Source organism: Sapajus apella, unplaced genomic scaffold (genome assembly GCF_009761245.1).
Source record: "Sapajus apella isolate SASKATOON/1434 unplaced genomic scaffold, GSC_monkey_1.0 scaffold97, whole genome shotgun sequence".
In the NCBI taxonomy this organism is placed as follows: Eukaryota; Metazoa; Chordata; class Mammalia; order Primates; family Cebidae; genus Sapajus; species Sapajus apella.
Genome location: NW_022437037.1, coordinates 191848 through 215957, shown reverse-complemented (window position 1 = coordinate 215957; position 24110 = coordinate 191848). Strand labels below are relative to the sequence as shown.

Sequence of the window (24110 nt, the reverse complement as noted above, 5' to 3'; positions counted from 1 at the left end):
TAGGCCATGTGGTCATCATCCTTGCTTTACAGAAGAGGAAACTGAGGTGCAGAGGGGTGAAGTGATTTGCTAATATCAAATAAACAATGAGAGGCCTGGAAAACTGTGTCTTTTATTCATTAAGTCTGGTGAAAGAGCTGAATCTAATTATTTTATTTCCTAAATAGAAGTTGCTGTAGAGAGAGGCTTCAGTTGCTCTGTAAACATTAATTCAGCTTCCTTTGATCTTCTTTCCTTTTGAAGGAGATTCACGAAATGTTTAAGATCATCCATTATTTCAGTACCTTATTGAAATTATTATTTCCTAATTTTAATGTTAGACTGAGGAAGGGCCTCAACTCACCAGGTAGGTAGTCACCCAAGAGGGTGGACTATGGGAGGGAAGAACATCCAGAGGTCTTAGTCTGAAAGCCCTGATTTACCTCCTTCACTTTCCCCTTGAAGCCCCAGGAGAGGAGGCAACTCCTAGTAGCTGCCCGGACCACCTGGCTGCCCCTCCCTGGGCTTGTTAGAGTTCCTATCCTTACTATCCTCTCTGATCACCAGTTCCCCTGAGTGGACTTGCAGAGTCCCACACTGGATTGTGACCACCCCTCACACGGGAGAGGAACCAGGTCTGAGTCCCCTCCTCATCCTGGTGTCTGTGGCCAGGACTGGCTCTTCCCCCTGATAGAGTGAGCCGCCTGAGCCCCTCATATCACCAGGCTTCTCACTGGACCAAGCACAAGTACAAGATGGCTTTTAAGGAGAACTTGGGTTTGAGTGAGCATCTTTGCGTGTAGGGGTTTCTTTGTTAGACTACCACCGCCACTACTAAATAGAAACGGAGAAAGGGAAGAGGCAGCTGTAGAAAGATGATGAAAGTCAGCTTTATCCTGATGTGCTTCCAGATCCTCTTTGTGGCGCTTATTTATAACAGGCTGATTCTTCCTCCTGTGTGTGCTCTGTGCCAGCTCTGGAGACTCCCTGGTGGTTCCACGCTGCTTCTGGAGGCTTTGCCTTCTTCAGTTACAAATTACTGATCTCTCCCATTTCTGGCGTGTGACTTAAACACCTCCTTTATTATATACCACAACAGCACTCTTCAAATGCACAAGAAAATGTGATCATGCAAATAAACTCTATTTACAAATGAAAATGACTTGTGATGTTCGTTTTACATATTTTAGGTTGAATTATTGCAGAAAGCCAGTTACCTGTCTGACTTTAGTGGGGAAGTGTTCACTGTAAGGAATTTTCTATAGGGTGAGGATTTTTATCCAAGTCAATATTGCATAATAGCTACCTGCTTGCTGCACGCTGTTAGAATTTAAATGAAACAGAAGCATTATTCGCCACATAAGAATATCTGTGAGTCCACCTCTTCCTCTCTGTTAGTGTGGGCTGCTTGGCAATGTGAAGGCAAGATGTTTGGCACCACTGTGTAACCTTGGACAAGTCCTCCTTCCCTGTGGGCCTCATTTCCCCTGCTGCAAAATGTGATTGTAATCCCTACACTGTAAAGCTGTTGTGAGGCTTAAACCATTGGAACAAGTCAATGAGATTGTGTACAGTAAAAGCACAGAGTGAGCCACAGTATACTATGCAAGTGTTCATTACTGAGTGTCTTTGCCTGAGACTCAGAGGCCAAGCAGCTGTCACAGATACCATAGCTTGTCTGAGCATGTGTGTGGGGAGCCTTTCCCTACCTGTGATTCCTGTTTTCTTTTCCTCTAGCCCCTTAGACTTCCCACATGCCCCTTTGGGCATTGGCCAGCACCAAGGGTAACTGACACCTGGGGCAAAATGCTGTGTTGACCTGTGTGGAAGCAAACTTGTACCTTGTCCACACCTACTTTTCTGTAATGAGTGTGGTGCCTGAACTGTGCTGTGTGGGCTGAGAACTTCCACATGATTTGCATTTTTCACTCTCTTCTTTCTCTAAAACTTCCCCCTTTTCATTTTATCATTAGGTAGTAATTAGTATTCAAGGGAAATTGGTCTTAATATATTAAAATTGGTTTAAGTGCATTTAGACCTGTACCACAGCCAGTGTCTTATTGGAAAATGTAATTGGGGACTCTGTGTATGTAATTAATCGAATTACAATTAAGAACTTTCATTAAGCGATACACTGGTACATTAGAGCAGTAAGGAAGCATGTTTGATGAGCCACAAACCCTGTCTGGGCTCTAAGTGAGGGCATGGAGATTTGCATCCCTCTCATAGGCTCCTGGCCGCAGAATTCACCCTGAAGGTCCTGACTAATGGTTTGGTAATGCATCAGGTGACATTTCTGCAGTGACTCTGGATGGGAGGTGGGGTTCTTCTAGTGGATGTGCCCTCATTCTCTGACTCTCGAGTCAGAGAAGGGGACACCTTGGTGTTGATCAGATGTTACAGTTCTTAGATATTTTGCCATGTAAATTGTCAAGAATGCCATGCTCCTGAGAAGACCCCATTACTTTCCCTGGGCTTTGAACAGGGACAAAGACATATTAGAGAAAGAGGAAATAATGGGAATTCTGTCATTAACTTCCCAGCAGACCTGTAATGAACCATTGTTCCAGACCCTTAAATGGCCATGCTTCATCCTGTAAAGGGTATTGGATTCACTTTGGGCACATATTTGCTCGTGCATTCCCCAAGCATTGATTGAACCCTCCTCTGGGCCAGCCACTGTGCTGAGACTTAGCCCCACATTATAGAGCCCACAGTTGTGATCAGTGCTATGAAGGGTAGAAAAGAATGCATAGCAGGAGACCAGAGCTGGTGAGAGGAGTAGGAGAAGGCTTGGGTTGGAAGAAAAAGGAGTCCAATAAGTAAGAGAAGAATGTTCCAGGCCAGGGGACTGCTCATCTGAAGGCTTTGAGATGAGAAGGAGCTTGGCATATTTGGGAATGAAGAAGTGGAGTGGATGGAGTGATGTGGAGTGGCTGTGAGGGATGGCAAGGGTCTAAGTTGCAGAGCCCTCTAGGCGCCCCTTCCATGATCTGCTCTTTTTAGAATTTCTACAAACCTGAAACTGTTTCTTTCTGACCACCTCATAAAACAGGATTACCTTGATTTATTAAAGGGGGTCTGAAGTCTCCATGTGGAAAGTCCTCCAGCGTGGCTGGCTCTGGCTCCCAGAGTTTAATCAATTAAGCACTGACAGCAAAGATCCCTGCCCCGGTAGTAGCATGGCAGATTCTGGTGAAGGGTATAGTATATCCTACTGCGTGATCCTCATAGCTTTAAAGAGATTATTGCAGAGCGGTGGGCAGGCGGGGGCATGAGCGTGTATGTGTGCTGTAGTATATCACCTATTGATTGTTTTTAGAGACCAGCAAAAATGACTAGTAGCCAAAGGGAAGTGTTTATGGAAGAGAAGTTTTGGGCTTACGAGGCTTTGGGGACTTAAAAGGCCTCTGGAAAAAAATGTGATGGATGCAGAGCGCTAAGGAAGAGTTTTTCTCTGTGACTCACTTATGTATCCAGCTTTGAGTCTTACCAAGGGAGTGGAGACTTAGGTTTTCTCCCTGATTCTTTTGCTCTGGCCCAGCCAGGCGTGACTGTGTTCTCCTTAGATACCATTACATCCCATCTAAGGAATGTTTTTACTCACGGAGGTTATGTGGTTAAAGGTGCAGTTTTGGAATTAGACCTGGGTTCAGTTCCTAGCTCCACCTTGTACTGTTTGTATGACTGCCATAGCAGGATGACATTCTGAGCTTCATTTTCCTCACCTGTAAAAAGAGGATGATATGCAACTTAAAGGGGCATTGGGAGAATAGAATGAGATGACGTCTTTAAAATGCTGAGCTTAGTGCCGGCATGTGGTAGACTCTCAGTGTGTGTTAGCCGCTGTACAGTTGTTGAGGCAGAACCCTGGTCCTCGACAAACCTAGTTTGTTGGGGAGTCTGAATGGAAAACTAGGAAAGGTATGTGAGGTGCTGTTAACCAAGGCAAATACAAGGGATGGGGTACAAACCTCAGGTACTGTTAATGGTTAATTTGTGTTGCACCAAACTTCACTGGTTCCACCAGCAGCATTTATTGGACATCTACTGTGTGACAGACAGTGTGCTTTGTAGAATGGAACCTTCTTAGTCCAGAGGGGAGTGCAGATACTTACCATGTAAGAGACTTACCAGAAGAACCGTCGACAAAGGGCTGTAACGCTTCAGGAGAGGGACAGGGTAGGTTCCGTTTGGACTAGACTTTGAAGCATATAAATTTTAGAGCATAAAGGACATTCTGACCAAATGGTATAACTTGAGCAAAGTCCAGTTTAGCTGAAACAGGGCCTCTGCGTGGGAAGTAGCAGTAAAACTTCAAGATAGAGTGGAGCAGAAAAGGGTTTATGTACTCGTCATTGTCAGTCACTTGCATTATTTTACTTAATTGCGTGCCAGGCCCTGAGCTAGATACTGCCCCACTTTTGAAGAACTACTCACACCCCTGCCATTTTCTTTTCCACCATTCCACTTCACACACTGTGGCAAAGGCAGACACTTGGTGTTCCCTGTGTATGTCCTCATGCTTTGTGGAATTTATGTTTTCTCCTATGCTGTTCCTCCATGGATTCCCTGTCTCTCTTCCCATCATCTGGGAATGCTGCCATCGCCCTAAATTCCTGAAGCACTAGCACAGCCCCTGGCATGTGGCTGGTGTTAAGTAACTGTTAGCTAGTTTGAAAGGAACACAACAGGATTGTGCTATGGACAAAGGTGAGAATGTAACAGAGGCCACTGGTCTTCCAATTGAGTTCTGGAGTTGGCATAGATCTTTTTAGAGAAGAGATACTGAAGTTGCTTTAATTTATAACTAGATTGGGGCCTTTTAGACTTGGTCTAAGACTCATTGGACCATAAAATGAATATTAAGTCCCATGCAGTTTATATCTACAAATACAAGACATCTTCCAGTAACATACAGTGAGTTCATCTGAGCTTTGATTTAATGATTAGTGCCTATTGGTTTGAAATAGTCATGTACCTCTGAGTGTCTCCCTCAGTTCCAATGAAATCACATATATGAAAACACTATAAACTATAAAGCAGTATTTATAATTAGCCTTGGTCTGATCACCTGAACGTAAACTTGTTGCTTTTTGTGTGTACAGGCTTCGCAGCTGTGTTTGTTGTCAGGTTGTAACACATATACACAGCTATAACTGCACTTTTTTTTCCCATTATTATTGTCCACATAGCTACTGGGGACAATGAAAACATGGCATTATAATCAATAAAGTCAGCAGTTCTCAAACTTTTTGTCCTTAGGACCTCTTTATACTCTTAAAAGTTATTGAAGACCCCAAAGAGCTTTTGTTTTGTTTTGTTATTTTGAGGTGAGGTGTTGCCCTGTCACCAGGTCTTGCCCAAGATGGAGTACAGTGGCAAATCGAATCACTGTAGCCTCAAACTCCTGGGCTCAGGTGACCCTCTTGCCTCTACCTCCCAAGCAGCTGGGGCTACAGGTAAGCACCACCATGCCTGGCTGATTTTTTTTTTTTTTTAACTTTTATTAAGGTCTCACTATGTTGCCCAGGCTGGTCTTGAACTCCTGGCCTCAAACAGTGCTCCTGCTTTGACTTCCCAAAGTGCTGGTATTACAGTGTGAGCCACCACACTTGACCAAGCGCTTGTTTATTGAGTTATATCTATTTTATCAAAAGTAAAAACTGATTAAAAATATTAATTCATTGAAAAAACAGTAAATTCATTAATGTTAATGACAGTTCTACTTATTTTGGGGGGGGTTTTTTGAGATAGGATCTCTCTCTGTCACAAGGCTAGAGTGCAGTGGTACAATCACAGCTCACTGCAACCTCCACCTCCTAGGCTCGAGCGATCCTCCCACCTCAGCCTCCCAAGTAGCTATGCCCATAGAAGCAGCATACCACCAGTCCTGGCTACTTTTTGTGTATTTTTTGTAGAGTTGGGATTTTGCCATGTTGCCCAGCCTGTTTTTAAACCCCTGGACTCAAGTAATTCACTCATCTTGGCCTCCCAAAGTGCTGGGATTATAGGCATGAGCCACTGTGCCTGGCCCAAATCACAAATCTTATGAAAAATAACTACAATTTCTTAAAAAAAATTTTTTTTTGCAACAGGGTCTCACTCTGTTGCCCAGGCTAGAGTGCAGTGGCGTGATCACAGTTCACTGTAGCCTCCACCTCGTGGGCTCAAGTGGTCTTCCCACCTCAACCTCCTGAGTAGTTGAGACTACAGGTGTGAGTCACCACACCCAGCTAATCTTTCTATTTTTTATAGAGACAGGATTTTGCCATGTTGCACAGGCTGATCTCAGACTCCTAGACTCAAGCAAACCATCTACCTGGCCCCCTGCCAAAGTGTTGGGATTACAGGCGTTAGCCACCGCACTTGGCCTAAATTTTTTTTTTCTTTTGAGACAGAGTCTTCCTCTGTTGCCCAGCCTGGAGTACAGTGGTGCAATCCCAGCTCGCTACAGCCTCCGCCTCCTGGGTTCAAGTGATTCTCCTACCTCAGCCTCCAGAGTAGCTGAGATTACAGGCATGCACCACCACCCCCGGCTAATTTTTTGTGTTTTTGTAGAGACGAGATTTCACCATGTTGGCCAGGCTGGTCTCGAATTCCTGACCTCCAGTGATCCATCTGCCTCGGCCTCCCAAAGTGCTGGGATTACAGGCATGAGCCACCGCAACCAGCCAGGCATAAAATTTTTAATGAGAAGAGTATTATTATTTGATCTTTCTGTAAATTTCTGTAATGTCTGGGCTTATAGAAGACACCTGGATTTTCATATCTGCCTCTGCATTCAGTCTGGTACAATACATTGCTTTCGGTAAAGTATATGAAAAAACTTTGGCCTGACATATATACATTGTTGCAAAAGGGAAGAATATTTCAATAGCATTTCAGATAATTGTGGGTATTAATTTTTGCTGCTATACCAAAACTCAGGTGGTAGTTTCTTAACGATTAGTTGTATCGTAGCAACAGAATCATAATCAATGAATTTTTTATTCCTTTTTTTTCTTTTTCTTTTTGAGATGGAGTTTCACTCTTGTTGCCCAGGTTGGAGTGCAATGGCACGATCTTGGCTCACTGCAACCCCTGCCTCCTGGGTGTAAGTGATTCTCCTGCCTCAGCCTCCCAAGTATCTGGGATTACAGGCATGCGCAACCACGCCCAGCTAATTTTGTATTTTTAGTAGAGACGGGATTTCACCATGTTCATCAGGCTGGTCTCGAACTCCTGACCTTAGGTGATCTGCCCACCTCGGCCTCCCAAAGTGCTGGGATTACAGGTGTGAGCGCCTGGCCAAGCTTTTTATTCCTTTGTGCACTTTTAAGAGAATGGGCATGATAAAAGTAAGTCGTGTCTTGCTGTTGTTATAAAAATAGTATTGCAATTATGGACCCTACAGGGGACTTGGAAATTCCCCACTACCAACACCACCACCGCAGGTCCCAGTCTGCACTTTGAGAACCACTGATTTAGAGTTTACAGTTACTCGACTCAACAGTTTGTTACCGTGCTGTTGCTGTAGGAACGTGGTGAGGTAGGTAGGGCAGGAACAGCCTTGAGCCCCTTGAGGGAAGGGAAAGGGAAAGGGGAAGGCACGTGGACTCCCTAGTCCCACAGATCTGTCCCGATTCACCTTTCTTAACAGTGGAACCCTTGGCAAGGTTTTGACCCAGCCTTGACCCATGAGAGTTTGAATCTGCATTTCTGAACTCTTACATTCCATGTTCTTTCTAATGTTAGTTATTAAGCCCCAAGGCTGCCTCCCAGCCCTTGGCTGCCTCGCAGCACCTTCTCTTTCTTTCTTGGCTGCAGGCCCTGGACTCTACCTGCCTCCTTCTTTAATTTCTCTCTGCCTCCCTTTGCCTGCCATGGCCTCTTTTGCCATTGTTCACTGAAGACAGGTGCCAGGCCTCATTCCTCAGTTCCCCTTCCTGATTTCATACTCCAGAGAGTTAAGCTGTTTCCCTTCCTGGGTTTTCTGCTTGTCCTCTATACCTTCCTACATTGTGATTGTCATTCTTCCAGAGCCTTGTTGTCAGTCCATTTGAGCTGTGGTGCTCAAGTCACTATTAGGCCCCACCCCAAAATTTGATCTATCACAATACATCTTTGAGTTATTGCAGCTTGAGCGTTTTGACACAATACATTATGGTAATCCATGGCATATAGAGACATTAACACTCCCGACTTTGACAAAATACATTGTGAAGTCTTTGAAGGCACCATAACAATTTATCTTGTCATTCACGAGGAGACCTAGTTCAGCATTAATGTAGATGAACACAGTGTGGCTTTTGTTTCATTTAATTGCTCGTGACCTTTTTAATTGCTAATTTAACAAAATACCAATGGGTTATATTTCAATTGAATTAACAGGGAGTTTTTGTTTTGTATTTTAGTATGTTTATTTTTAAGATGTGCTGGTGCTCTCTACTTTTCACTTTGAGTTGCTAAAAATGTCTTCTCTTGAACAGAAGTGGATTTTTTAATATGAAGTTTATACTAGAGTAATAATTTTAATATGCAGATGGTACCATATCTAGCATCTTTCATCTTTCATGTGTGGTTGGTTCACTGCTTTCCAGAAGGACACAAACAGTAAAAGTATACATGCAAAGTCATAGAACTTTCTGGTCCAAAAAATACACTTTTGGAGTCATGAATGCTTTGCTATTGCAAGCACCATTTATTAGGCACTTCTTTCTGCCTTGTACTATTTTGTGGCCTATGGCTAATTTGTAAGCTCCTGAAGATCAGGAACCTTGCTTTAGCCTTACAGGTGCCCCCCACAGTCTAGCATACTCCTGGCATGGGGAGAGAAGTGGTTGCACATTGCATGTACAATGGACATGACCCCTCCAACAAGTGGTACTCCTGAGCCTACTTTGAGAAATGACGCTGGAGGCCAGGTACAGTGGCTCACGCCTTTGGGAGGCTGAGGTGGGTGGATCACCTGAGGTCAGAAGTTGGAGACTAGCCTGGCCAACATGGTGAAACCCCATCTCTACTAAAAATACAAAAATTAGCCAGGCGTGTTAGCTCATGCCTGTAATCCCAACTACTCAGGAGGCTGAGGCAGGAGAATCGCTTGAACCCGGGAGGTAGAGGTTGCAGTGAGCTGAGATCTCAATGTTACGCTCCAGCCTGGGCAACAAGAATGAAACTCTTCCTCAAAAAAAAAAAAAAAAAGACAGAAATGACAAATGACACCGGAACTCTAAAACCAGAAGTTGATCCCAGTCCTCAGATAACCTGCTTTGGAATGAGCAGCGTGAATTGGAGGCGAGTACAGGACTATTCCTTCTCTACTCCCCCAGGTGCTGTTGCCTTCTGATTATAAACGCAAACACACCCCTTGTCAGATGGGGCAAGGCTCGGAACTCCCCCAGGTATCGGGCGGGGGGACTTAAATCCTCAAATAGGATAAGAATTTACACTATCAGAGAGTAGAAGGTCAATGCAAGAAGCATTAGTGTGTTGAGCCAGCTCCAGCTATATAAGTCTTGTACAAAATTAATACAAGGAAATTGACAAGCCTTGCTGGGTATTTCATAGCTTTAAGACCTCTACTAAAATCCTATCATCTCATCTGCCCATTATTAACATTTCAGCAAAATATAAAGTTTTCATTAATCTCCCACAGCAAATTTAGGAGTGAAAACTGGCACTTGTTTGAGCTTTTAGGACTAAATTAGCTGGTGTATTAAACAAAATATGTCATTCTTCAGTAGCTTCTGTAAGAAGCTAAATCAATTTCCAGCCATATTTATGCACCACTTTATCTAAAAGCATCTGAATTATCATTTATAGCTAAGATGCTTTATTAGCAGCTGGCATTGAAATTGCTCGGTAAAAAATTATATGTCACGTTATAGTAATTTTTAAATTGGTTTTAATCCAACATCATAAAATGTAAAAATCTTAAGTGTGGGCTTTTTTTTTTTTTTTTTTTTTTTTTTTTTTAGTAATTGGCATTTTAGCATAATGAGCTGTTACCTCCTTCCAAATCAAATACCTGCAATATTTAGAAAACACTAATTAGTAAAGAAAACAGAAGTTCTTGAGCTCAGAGCTAACTTTTATCTAATAATAGCATTTTCTCAAGAAAGATTACTTTAAATGATTTTTAAAACATTAAAGGATTTTAATATTTTACCAAAATTCTCTGTAATTCTCATGTATAAGAAGTTCTAAAATAGAAATAAAACATGTTTTGACAGTTATGTTTCAGTAAAAATCAGGATTGGAAAAAGAGAATGATTATTCTAAACTCCAAATCCTAGCCAGCCCCTCAGTTTGGGATTTGGATGTTACCCAGGAGAGAGTGGTAATCAGGATCATGGCATTTCTGTCCAAAATTGTAGGCGCTGCAAAGAAAGGAAATGGGCTGCCCAGTGGCCCTTGCAGATGTGGAGTGAAGCTCTGCAGTGTCCTGGAGATGTGATGTTAGTTAAGTTACTCTGTCTCACTGACCCTCACCTTCCTGTGGACATGGCACCTGGTATTCATTCAGTACATGTTTATTGAGCTCTTGTTTTATCCTCTGAATGGTATCACTGGCAGTATCTGAGTTGCAGTGGTGAGAAAGGGGTCCCTTTGCTCTTGGGGTTTACAGTCTAATGGCAGAGACAGACATGACTGACACTTGTTAAGCACTCATATATACTAGCTATTATTTATTTAGCAAAATTTAGTGAGAGCATACCAGTTGCCTCTACTGCTTGCAGAAGATGTAGAGATGAATAAGAAATTTTCCTGACTTTCACAAAGCTTCCAGATTAGGACAGAGCATCCACTAAGCAATTCTAGTGCAAGGCTGAATCTAATCCACTCTGATACTAGAAGAAAAATAGTCACAGCTGTTATGAAGCACATTATGTATTCTTTACCTAAATTTTGATATTCTGTGAATGGCAAAAACTGAAACTCAGAGAAATAAAGTCAGTTGTCTAAGATCATACAGCAAATTAGAGGCAGAACTGGGAGTTGAGGCCATGCTATCTGGCTCCAGGGTCCAGTATAAACCAACTTTTATGGAATTCACTGCCAGTAAGAACCCTCAGAAAAGATTTCACAGGAGAGGGAGAGTTTGAGCTAGCCTAGCGAGGGGTAGGGGGATCTCGGCAGGTCTGGGTGAGGATGGGAGGGCTGTTCTATGCCAAGGGCAGCATGTGAGCAAAGGCCCAGAATTATAAAACCCTGAACCACTGTGCAGTCTGAGGGGTTTGAGAGGGCCGAGAGAACGTATGTGTGAGAAGCGGGAAGAATATTAGAAAGTATGTTTCAGACATATTATGGGCTGCCCTAATTGCCTGACTAAAAAAAAGTGTGCTTCATTCAGGAAGCTGTGGAGCCAGGGAAGATTTTGAGCACCAGGCTTCTTATCTGCATCCAGTGTCACATATCAAAAGTACTTAGGATGCAGAGGGTGCTTTCTGAGCATTTGATGAATGAATGAATGATCCAACCTTTAGAAAAATGAATCAGAAAGCCTGTCTGGACTGCAGAAGGGGAGCCTGGTGACCAGAAGGCCATTGATGAGACTGTCACACCCAAGAACCAGCAGGTGCCCCCTGAGCCAGTGAAGGCTGTGGGGCGCAGGGCAAGAGGCAGTAAAGAAGACGGTTTAGGAATCTTGGAAAGGACAGAGATTCTTCAAGGAATGTGGATTACTTTTGTGGTCAGGAAAATCACATGTAGAAAAAAACAAGAAGCGTGACAGCACCCATGCTCTTGTGGTTTTGACTCACTACTGCGGACTGAGCCTGCTGAGAGCAAGCAGGAATTTTTCTATCCTTCTATCCCTGCTGCCCAGCCAAGGACCTGCCATAGTGTTTGTGGAATTAATTGTTGAATGATTAATATGTTACCATTCTCTGTTTACTGGAATGGCATTATTAAGTCATCGCTCAGCCTTTTCTTCTCCAAATTAAATAGCCCATATTATTTTAATTTATCCCAAAGCATTTTAAGGAGACACCATTTGCCAAGCCTCATGTATCTTTATGTGTTAAACTGCCTTTTCCTCCCCAGGTTCAAGGGCAGACGGGGTTCTTGAGGAGGATTCGCAAATTGACATAGCCACAGTACAGGATATGCTTAGCAGCCACCATTACAAGTCATTCAAAGTCAGCATGATCCACAGACTGCGATTCACAACCGACGTACAGCTAGGTAAGTGTGTGAGCAGATGATGAGCTGGCTTGTCATGTCAGCAGTCAATGTAGAAATGGGGGAAGAAACAACATACAACTTTTATGTGACCGGAATGACTAAAGGTAATTTGTTTTCTGAGAAAATGTTTAAACAATGAAATTTGAAGTACATCCTTTTTCCCACTTGAGTGCTCTGTCTTGTCTTCTTTTTTATGAAGCAGAAGATTAGAAATAGAACTAACCTGAGACTCTTTTCAAACTGATTGACTTCGGTGAAGTTCCATAATTCTTTTCATTCTGTAATTCTCTTGCCTGCTATCCTTAGAATTGCTTTGTGACGGTGCCACCTGCCTGTTCTCACTCAGCCTACTCATTGCGTATTCATTCAGGCCTTTATTCTGGAAGCTTTTTAATGATCTCAGAAGGTATATTTGGATCTTCATCATATAGTTTGGAACTAACTTTCAACTAATACTTGGGATTAATTTGTTCTAATTATGTGCTAAACTTCTGTTTTTGCTTAAACCTAACAGGAGTAGGAAGTGTCATAGTAAGCAACATACGATTAATACATCACAGCATCATCATCGCTGCCTTCTATAGGTGTCTGCTGGGCATTAGTCACTGCATTAAGAGCTTTACATGTACTACTTAACTACCTAAAAGGCAGATATTCTTACTGTTCCCATCTAACAGAGGGAGTAATTGAGGTGCAGAACAGTAAAGTCTCATGCCCAACTCACACAGTGGGTAGGTGGTGGTGTCAGGAGCAAACCCTGGTCCGACCAACTCCAGTGCACCTGCTTCCTAACAAAGGGTCTCCCACATACAGCCAAGGGAGAGGAAGAATGGGTAGCGATGCCAGGCTCACCCAGGGAGCTGAGCTGCACCCTGTCTCTGCCACACTTTCCTGTGTCTCCTTTTAACTTTAAGGCTCATTTATTTTATGTTTCTCACGAATGCTTTGTGTGTTTGTCATAATAAAATCTTTTCTAATGTTGGCATTAGTTTGAATCTGGCTAACTCATAAGAAGCCTCAAAAATCTCCTCACATGTTCCTTCCCAACTTGACTGACAGGAACTTCCAGTATGCTGACAATACAGCTTAGTGATTAAGAGAGGGGCAAGAGAATCACAAATGGTTTAAATTGTGCTCTATCAATAGACAGCCATGTAACCTTAAGCAAGTGTCTTAATCTTTCTGAGCCTCAATTCTATCCTGTTTAAATGGGAATGTTAGTAGTACCAATGCCTCAGGGTTGCTGTGGGGAACAAGTGAGATCCCACATGGAAAGCAGAGTGCGAGGCCTGCAATTGTAAACTTCCCTACATGAGAGCTGTTAGTGAAGAGGCGGTAGAGTGTAGCACTCAGAGGCCTCACTCAGAAGTCAGAGGACCAGCTGCAAACCCTGTTCGTTTATTAGCTGTATCACTATCAGCAAATAATTCAGAGCCCCGGTTTCCTTATCTGTAAAAATAAAGATAATAATAAGACCCTATCTGATCGAGTAACTGTGAGGATGGAATGTCACAGCACGTGAAGAGAACTTAGAAAGGCGCCTGGCATCTAGCAGGTGCCCAATGAACATTATAGCTGCCAAGATAACGATGATTCCAGCAGACTGACCAGATGAGGCAATACTCAGTAACTTCCAGCCAAAACAGACCCCACCTTTTTCCCCCTCTGCGTTAAATCCTCACCTAATATCATCAATAGGCTCTTGGAAACCGTAACTTTAAGTGAAATGACATTTAAAAAACTGATTTTTTTCCCTATCATTATAACAAAATGACATTGAACAAAATGATGTACATCATTTCACTTGAATTTTCCAAGAACCTGTGAATGATAGTAAGTGAGGACTTACTGTACCTGTTCCTACTCACAAAACCCTAAAATATCTAAAGTGGTGAAATTGCCTATTTAGTGTTGATTCTTAAATCATAAAGTCATTCAGCATTGTTCCTTCTAGGGATGTTTTTCCTCTGTATTTCAGAAATAAAAATAATAAGACTGGTCAAAAAGAAGCCAGTTCTCAAAAATAAAAGAGTACATACTATATGATTCAATTTATGTAACATTCACAAATACAAGGAAATAGTCTTATGTAAGAAGTAATGTTGCTGGTTATTCCAGGGGTAAAATGGTAGTAGTGGCTGGGGAGGGGCTTCTGGGGAGCTGGAAAGGGTCTGTTTCTTGATCTGGGTGCTGATTACATGGGTCTGCAGACTTTGTGGAAAAATCACGGTATATATACGCATGATTTGTACACTTTTTCTGTGTGTACTCTCTCCCTTTCCTCCCTTCCTTCTCTCGCATTGTCACCCAGGCTGGAGTGCAGTGGCACAATCTTGGCTCACTGCAACCTCTACCTCCCAGGTTCAAGTGATTCTCCTGCCTCAGCCTCCCAAATAGCTGGGATTACAGGCGCTAACCACCATGCTCAGCTAATTTTTTTGTATTTTTAGTAGAAACGGGAGTTTTACTGTGTTGGCCAGGCTGGTCTCGAACTCCTGACCTCAGGTGTTCCACCTGCCTTGGCCTCCCAAAGTACTGAGATTACAAGTGTGAGCCACCGCACCTGGCCACACTTTGAACATATGAAAGTAAGAATGCTACTCAAACATCCAGTTTGTGTTTAGCTGTGGTACTTGCCCCCTAGCAAAGGCTCTGCTTTTTCTGAATGGGTCCACTTTTAAGAAGCACAATAAGTAGGCCAGGCACGGTGGCTCATGCCTGTAATCCCACACTTTGGGAGGCCAAGGTGGGCAGATCACTTGAGCTCAGGTGTTCAGAACCAGCCTGGACAACACGGTGAGACTCCATCTCTACAAAAAATACAAAAATAGCCAGGTGTGGTAGTACTTGCCTGTAGTCCCAGCTACTCAGGAGGCTGAGGTGGGAGGATCACTTGAGCCTGGGAGGTTAAGGCTGCAGTGAGCTGTCATCACACCATTGCACTCCAGCCTGGGCAACAGAGTGAGACTCTGTCTCAAAGGAAAAAAAGAAGCCCAGTAAGTAGCCCAACTGTGATCTAGACAGAGGTCCAAAGCAAGGTCCCAGGCAAGCATAGTCAGCAAATCCATCCCTGCCCATTTCCCAGTGTGAAAAGCGCTGCCTTGGAATGGTAACCAACATTGTGGGCTTCCTTCCCCACTTTTTTCCAAAGACAAAAAGACAAATGTTAATTCATCAGAGTTTGACTTGTAAATTCTTTCGAAGAAAAAAGTCCACAAAAGGCTCTGTGGGATGATCCCAAGCTCTGCAGTCAGTCAGCACTGGGTTCAAATCCCGGCCTTGCCACTTACCTGCAGTGTCACCTGGACGAGTTTTCCCTTTTCAATCTAGTTTTTTCCATGTATGAAATGGGGATAATAATGTTTACCTTTTAGGATTCTATGAAAGTGGCTCATAGAAGCATATTCTAAGTGGCAGTTTATCGTAGTGTTATTGTCATTGTCATTATGTTTTGCTTATTGCCCTCTCTCCCGGTCCACCATCTTGAAAGTATTGAACCAGATCACTCAGATTAGAGGGGGACTCTCCTGGCAGAGTTTCACTTGTGGCCACAATGGAGACTTGTCAGGTAGACATGAATAATGACAGTGATGCAAGTACCTCCTGGTTCTCGGAAGTGAGGTGACTGGAGGCTGGGGCATCACCTCCGAATACTTCCAGTGGCACACATGGCGCCCTCTGGTGGAGAGTCACATCTCGGAGGGGCTTCTAAAAGAGATGTCTAAACATTTGTTTCTATTATCGAACTTCAGTCTTTAGCATTGTAAGCCAAAATTTCATTAATTAGTCCTAAGGAATTTTGTGACAATCAGACAAACTGTGCCCATGACTATTACATCATGCACTGAATAAATAAGCCCATTTTCCCTTCCTGTGTAGATTACACCGGTATGTAATTGAAGACCCTCTCTCCCTCCTTACAAAGCAGATATCACCCCCACATTCTAACAACAACAACAACAAAAAAGCCACACATAGCAGTCCAGAAATTCTTTCCTCCTGAAGCATTCTACTGCCAAGAGTAGGGAGGCAAACAGCACACCCTGTATGAGTATTCAAGTGAGCAACTGGATTCTGAGATGGGTAAATAATTTATTTCACCTGACTAGCCAGGTGCTTCAGATCCTCCCTGACACTGATGGATGGTCTCCTCCACCCATCCATCCTGTGTCAATCAGAACAGAGATTCCTCTTGGCCCCTGTGGCAACATCTTTTAAGTGGAAAGTGAGTGTGTGTGCCATTTGCCCAGCATCCCTGCTGATTCTGCAGAAAACCACTCGTCCATGCTGAGTTAGTGGTAGCAAGAGCCGCAGCTGAGGATCGGAATCCCCAGGCTCTGCAGTGCCACCACAGCTGCTTGTCTTCTGATGGGGTGGTACTGGCCACCGTTCCATTTGTTTCTGAGAAAATCAAGGGATGAGAGACTCAAACTTTGATCTGCAACACCCCCGAATGTAAACCGATTTTCCACCAAACTTTTCTATGTCCAAAAAACTCTATTAATGAAACATATGACACAGCTCTAGTCTTTTAAAATAATAGTAATAAGAAATAGAATTTTTACAAAGCAGTTACTATCAAGTGCTTACTGCGTGCCAAGCACTTTGCTAATCACTCTCTTTGCATGCACTGTTGCCTAAAATTCAAATACTATTATTAGATAGTACTGATTTTATCACCATTTTTTATGCGATGGAACCAGAGTGTAGGAAAAATCTAATAAGTACGCAAGCTGGAATCAGAATCCAAGACTTGAATCAGGTTGAGTCCTTAGCCTAACTAGTATGCCTTGGATGCAAATCATTGTGCTGATTCTCCATGGAACTATGACAGTTTATAATACACCAAGAGCTTTCTCCCTGATTACCTCATCTAATCCACACAGCATATTGATATTGTTGTTCCCACTTCAGGACTGAGAAAACTGAGGCTTGGAGAAGTTTGGAAGAACATGGTCTATGTAAAGCACTGAGTGTTGAGAGGTACATAGCTATTACTTAGTACTAACCTCCCACCCCTCAGCCATTAGATATACGGCGAGATATCTAGTTCCAGCAGAACTGAGGCAGAAACCCAAGCCCATACACCATACCCAATCTGTCCCACCACAGGGGCCTCAGTCATTAATAATCAACCCCCAGACCAGGCAGGATGGCTCGCATCTGTAATCCCAGCACTTTGAGAGGCCAAGGTGAGAGGATTGCATGTGGCCAGGAATTCAAGACCAGTCTGGACAACATGACAAAACCCTGTCTCTACAAAACATTTAAAAACCTTATCTGGGTATGGTGGTGCATGCCTGTAGTCCTAGCTGTTCAGGATACTGAGGCAGGAAGATCCCTTGAGCCCAGGAGTTCAAAGCTGCATTGAGCTGGGATCGTGCCATTGCACTCCAACCTGGGTAACAGAGCAAGACCCTGTCTCTATAAATAAATATATGTATATTTTATATATATATAAAACAACTCAAAGGAAGTGATTACTTCTAACTGGCCAGTTCCAAAACTTGTGCATATTCCTGCTCTTCTCCCACCCCTAGTACCTGGAGATGGATGTCCATGTACTGCAATATCCTCCCCATCTTTCCTTTAGACATTGTTCGTCAGCCACTGCGCTTCCTCCCTCTGGGCCCAGACGTAACCTCAGAATCCATTCCAACACAGTCCTTTAAGCAACCCCTACCCGTCAGTTGAAGGTAGTTCTTAAATTGAAGCCCGTCCACCACTCCTGCTCTGCCAGCCCACAATCTTAACAAACAAAGTCATTCTAAATAATTCCTGTATTTCTCTAAAACATTCTTGGAATAGTTCATCTTGTCTGCTTTCTCTCTGTCCTAAAAAGTACAAATATCCTTCAAGTGTAGCCCTTACTTGAGATTCTACCAAGCTGAGGTTATTTCCATTAGCTTGATCTCCCATATACCTGATTCTGTGTGCACCACTTGAGGGAGGTCATGCACTGAGACATGTGCCACACAAACATACCAAGGCTGGTAGGAGAAAGTAGGTTAGGGGAACACTGAAGCAGAATGAGTCAAGTGGTGACTGCAGCTACAATCTAAGAAACCCATAGTATATTATCAATAAGCGCTTCTTGGCTGGCTGACAGAAGCTAAATTACAATGCACCAGCCAAGGGAATGCACAGAAGCCAATGCAAGAACCATGGTAGAGAGGGCCAAGACATCCCCACAGTGATGCCTCGTGCATGCAGAGCGCCTCGGGGCGGTGGGTCCGACCCTGACAGTGTATCAGTCACCCAGTCCCTGACCTCATCCCAGACCTCCTGCCTCAGTACCTCCCCTAGATTGTGGTATTTGGGGGACACAAACTCACAGTGTTGAAAGGACTCTCTTACCCCTTATCTTTGTCCAAGATTGTTTTTACTGACTGGGGAGATCAACCTGGATTTTCTGATTCAGTTTCATGCTGAGAAGTGGCTTAACAGTTGCACCACTTGTACTCACTTGGTTCATTTGCCTCATCATTTATCAGTGTAGACCCTTCCCATGTCACTGAAGGGATCTGTTACCGAACACATAAGATACCGTGAATTCAATTTTATCAGAATCCCATCTATAACCTAATAAAATAATTCCGTATAGGGTATACAGAGTCTGTATAGGATTTATAGAAAAATGATAGAAAACGACTTCTACCAAAAGGCTCTGTGATTACTTCCATTATCTCTTCATAAAACTATCCAGTATGTATAATCATAAGACTTGTGATTATGGTAGTTATTTATCAAAACATCGAGTACAATACCACATGTCCTAGAGAAGGCAAAAAGGTTTCGTCTCATAAACTGGCTCCAATCAAGTTTGTAACGGCTGCCCAGAGCGTTATGCTGAGGCAGCATCTCCAGCTGTGTCTAAGGGTAACATGAAGAAACTCTGTGATTGATTAAAAATGTCTGCCCTGGGCCTGAGCATGATGAGAGGCAGCATATTTGCCATTTCTTGTCTTCCCTGCCTTATCTTTCCTACCGCAGTGATTATTTAACCCACTAGTCAATAACCACAGGCCAGCACTCAAAGGAAGACTTTATTACGTTGTTAAATATACGACATGCAAACTTAAGAGACACGATAACAACACAAGAGTGAGTGAAAGCATCAGTGGTGGCCTGGACTGCCTCATTCCTCAGGCCCACTCTCAGGCTAAACGTGGTTCTGGGTGGCCGCATGAATAAAACGTTTGTCCTTGTTAGTTTTCAGTGGGGTACCTGTGGGGTACAGTTCAAGTAACCACATAATCTGAACATGCATGTCCTTAGGAAGTGGATTGATCTTCCTTCCATGTTTCCGTTTCACTTTCCCATTGAACACTAAGGAGGTGCCCTTCTCCATTCCAAGATATGATCAGAAGGAGACATGCATCACCTTTAACACAGAAATCCCTAGATCATTCAGTAATTTGAAGATGGCAATTCAGATATTAAATGATTGATTGTTCAGTCCCTATTGTGACAGCATTTCCTGAACCAAACTTTGGAATTGACTTATACTAATGAACTGTTGAGGCAGAGGATGCATACTATAAGACTGCTTCCAGAAAACTCTGTTACCATTTTAGCGCTTAATGCAGTGATTGGCTTAGGGAAAAATCACCTAACTGGGAATATTGGAAATGCTGGGGGCTTTTCCTAAGGCACATCTTCCTCTAGCTGCTCCCAGAGCCACCTTTTTGAGAATTCCTGTGGAGTAATCCAGGGTTAATAATGACAATGTGTCGGGTTCCTCAGGTGGCTGAGAAAGAATTGAGCATTGGAAGAAGTTGCAAAGCACTGGTGTGATGGAATTAATGGGAGTCGGATTCATGAGAGTTCACCCAGAGTTCTGTGCTCCTTTGATCACTTCCTTATCTTTGGCACCTGAGCTCCAACAGCACAGCAGGGCCTGAACATGGGGAAGATCAGGTTTTCCCCATTCTTCAAGTGATTTGTAAATTATCTTAGGGCCTACTTCTTCCTCGCTGATCTTGTAAGCTCACCTGAGGTATCCATTTACTGAGAGTATTTAGTTTGGTGATCTGTCTCGTGCAGAATCTTTGTAAATGCCTTCTCTGCAGAAAGAACTTAGCCCTCAGCCAAAGACAGATCTTTCTGGGATTAAACAGTCCCAGGTCTCATTTCGTAAGCTCTGTCCTGGTGCCTTGTCCTGTGCTGACTGCTGCTCTGCGTTCATTCATGTCCAGGCCACCTCTTGGTTTGCGTGCCAAGCCTAACAGTCTAGTCAGGTATGCTCAGACTTGTCATTGAGTCTCTTACTGACCACATATTAGAATTGGCAGCTTTTAGCTGTGGTTCCCAAACCGTTTCAGAATGGTTAGTCCCTTGAATGGAACCAGTGATCCCGGGGCCTAGTACCCCACTTGATCTCAAGAAAGTAAAGCTCTACTGGGTTTCATTTTAGTTGTGACCGAAATATGGTTTTGTCATCTATTTTAGGTGCCTTAAGTTGCTGGAGACAGCGCTTTTTGTATTGTAATACATTTGATTAGTGTGTGAATACACAGGACTCTTGCAAGGCAGGTGAGCCGCTCTGTTTAAGCCCTGGCCTGGTAGTATAGGGATATGAATTATGGTTACAGCTCTGTCATTAATGGGTGACATCAGATAAGTCATGTCCCAGCCCTGAGCCTCAATTTCTTCATATGGAGAATGAAAACCCCAGACTAGGTGATCTCTAAGGTCTCATTAAGCCCAAACAGCCTATGTGTCTGATCTTGTGTGTAAATTCAGACAAGTTTCAAAGACTTCCCTGACTGCTCTGTGGATGCTATTGATTGGCTGTGTATATTCAGCAAAATCCACTCTGGCGAAGAGTTGTCCAGTGGCACTCCCCAGGGGCTTTTCCAGGCTTTCGTAGGCTCTAGGTAACCTGAAGACAAGAGGATTGTAGAAATGTATAAAAAGCTGCTCCAGGATTTAACAACAGTGGGACATTTGTAGCCTTAGATTCAAAGCTGTAGGAAATTGACGAATGAACCACAGCTCATGATGTCTGAGCAAATAAACAATAACTTAGGAAATATACTAAGACATGGAATGTTAAATGCCTTAATTTTTGCCAAAGTGGTGTTTTAGCTTTTTTGAGGGGTATTTTAAGAGTACCTTAGGGGAGGATGTACCTCCCACGAGTCAAGCATTCTTGTCTGGGACAGCAGGAAACAGCTGGCAAGTCAGAACTCACCAGACAGCTAGACCTGGACTTTAACCCAAGCTCTCCAGTTTACTAACTTGATTCACCATAGCTAGTACACCATTTCATCTTTCCGAGGTTCATCTTTAATAATAATTTCAGTGATAATTGAGCTCTTATTATGTGCCAATGTGTGCTAAGTTTTTATGTACTTACACCATTCCATCTCATGACACCCAGGAAGTTGGTACTGTTGTTACCTCCATTTTACAGAGGAGGATGCTCAGGCTCACAGAGCAGTGACTGTGCCCAGGATAACACCAGTCGGGATATGTCAGCACAATCAGGGCCTCCAAACTGGTGGCCCGGAGACCCAGTAGGATGAGGATTCCCTAGCACAAAAGTTTCCACAACTCCAGATCTGAGAACATTCTTCCTGATTTGAATTGAACTCTTGGAGATTGTGGGGAAGAGATATGCCAGTGACACTTGGTGGTGGGAGGTTACTGGAGGATTTGTGGGGATGAAGGCATCGGTCTCCCCAGCTGGATCCTGGTGCTCCCCACACCGGAAGAAGGTCCAGGGAGAATTCTTCTCGCCCTCCAATCCTAGGGCCAGGCAGGTCCTTTATTCACCTCCCTCTCAGGACTCCCTGAGCTCCCCAGACTCGACCCTCATCACTGAGTCTATGTCACATCCTTAACGCAGTGCCTGACTTCTGATAATAATGATCATTAGAAGGAGTAATATTCATCACTAGCTATGTATCAGGCACAATTCCAAGCCCTTGTCATGCCTTATTTCACTTAATCCTCACAACAAGCCCATGAGGCATCTTATTATCATCTTGATTTTATAGAAATTTTTCCAAAGTCATGTAGTTAGGAAGTAGGAAAGCTGACATTTGAACAGAGGGATTTCTGACTCCAGAGTTCCCATTCCTAAGCCCTCTCTACTGCTGCCTTTAAATGTAAGATGGGCTAATACTGCCTTCCTAATTAGAGGTGTTGTAAGCTCTCAATAAGCCGCTGTGCACAAAAGGACCTAGTGTGGGGGCTCCCCAGAATGGGCGCTCAGTCTGTGTGAGAGGAAGATGCTACCCTGCTAATTTCCTTTTATGGAAATATTTTGGTTAGTTAAAGAAGACAGGGGTCTCCTTGTGAAAACTCTAAAGCCTTGCACGAATAGTTTCCCCAGAGAGCTATATACACATTTAGAGTTGCGCTTTGTTTATTTTGAGCTGTCTTGTTAAGGAAGGATTTATATGCTGGCGTTGATGTAGGACAGCAATCAGGCAGTGTTTTCTGTCTTTGACAGTTGGTGTGATAGTTTGCTTCCAGTGAAGTTTGACTCACTGTATCTGGAAGCTGCCAGAAGTGGGAGCATGAAAAGGTCATGACGGATGGCTGTGGATAAGTGGTTAGGGGAGAGAGCTGGTAAGGGAGACAAACTGTCTCCCTTGTTTCCAAGAGAGGGGGCTGACCCTGGCTGCTCCCGGCCAGCCCCCTTGCTCTTTTCTTCCCCACCTGCCAGAGCTGGAAAGAAGCCTGCGAGGCTCCACTTTTGAGAGGGACACTAGGTTGGGTATAGTGTAGCTCATGAGCCCTTCCCAGCAGCGCAGCCCTTCCCAGCAACGCAGCCCCTGGCGTACCACCAGAACTGCCAGAAGTTCTGCTCAAGAATGCTAGAAGGAAGTGTTCTTTCACTGAGAATCACTTCACCATTAGCAAGACTTCAGCATACTTATTCTTCTCCACATTTTAACAGGTACCGAATTCTGAAATGGAAACCAAAAATGTCAGCTTTTAAAGTGATGTTTGTTTTTATTTTTGGTGAAATGTTTATTTTGGAAAAAATACAGAAAAAGAAAGGATATAATTCCACTAACTAGAGTTGACCACTGTTACCAGTTTTTGGAACATATCCTTTTGATATCTTTTCTATAAATGTTTTTCCCATCCTTTTCACTTAGTATTGTGTTATAAGATTTTTTCGAGTCAAAACTTTCCATGGTTATGTTGTATTTTATCATTGTTGGGTCAGCTATTCCTCTATTATTGGCCACTTCAGTTGGAGAAATGTCCGTGTAACAAAAGGCAGTTTCTCTCATTTCCTTGGAAATACACATGTGCTTCAAATTACTTAAAACAGTGCATACGTGACACTGTAAGGAGTGCCTTACCGTTCCTTTAATGACTTTACGCAAAAACTTTAGCCAAGGAAATCAAAACTGTGCTCAGTGGTCAGAAAGAAGACTGTTGATCGGATTTCATGCTCCAGTTTGCCATGTAAGAACAAAAAATAGATATGTGCATTTATTGGCACTTTTCAACATTTATTTGTTCCTTGGTGAAAATTGAGAGAGAAGACTGAGGACTCCTTGGGCAGAGTTCATGACTCAAACTGATGAGGCTGTGCAGAGCAGCAAAAAGAACCAGGATTTGAGAACCTGCTCTGGATTTGAACAGTGGCTTTTCCACTTAGAAGCTCCCTGACCTTAGGCAAGCACCTTCCCTTTCCTGGGATATGTTATGTAAAACATTTAGCATGGTTCTTCCAGAATAGTGTATTGGCTAAGGAGACATATTCTGGAACCAGACCTCCTGAGTTCAAATTCCAGCTTTGCCATTAATGAGCTGGGTAATCTCAGGCAAGTTACTTAACCTCGCTGTGTTTCTGTTCTCTCGTCAATAGACTAGGGATGAACATAGTAGCCACTTCATAAGGTTATTAGGAGATTTGAGTCCATGCACACAGTGGATTTCGAACCATGCTGGCACGTTGTTGATGCCATTTAGTGTTAGCTTTTATGTTA

General features: G+C 43.3%; 1 protein-coding gene across 10 annotated transcripts in view; it reads left to right on the top strand.

Annotated features, from left to right (window-relative positions):
* Positions 1-24110, top strand: part of MAPKAP1 (MAPK associated protein 1) — a 267688-nt gene that overhangs the window by 206635 nt on the left and 36943 nt on the right. For all 10 annotated transcript variants that reach the window (XM_032257252.1, XM_032257248.1, XM_032257249.1 and 7 more), the window contains one exon: positions 12010-12150. In XM_032257252.1, coding sequence (XP_032113143.1) covers positions 12010-12150 — 141 coding nt within the window. The remainder of the gene's footprint in view (positions 1-12009; positions 12151-24110) is intronic.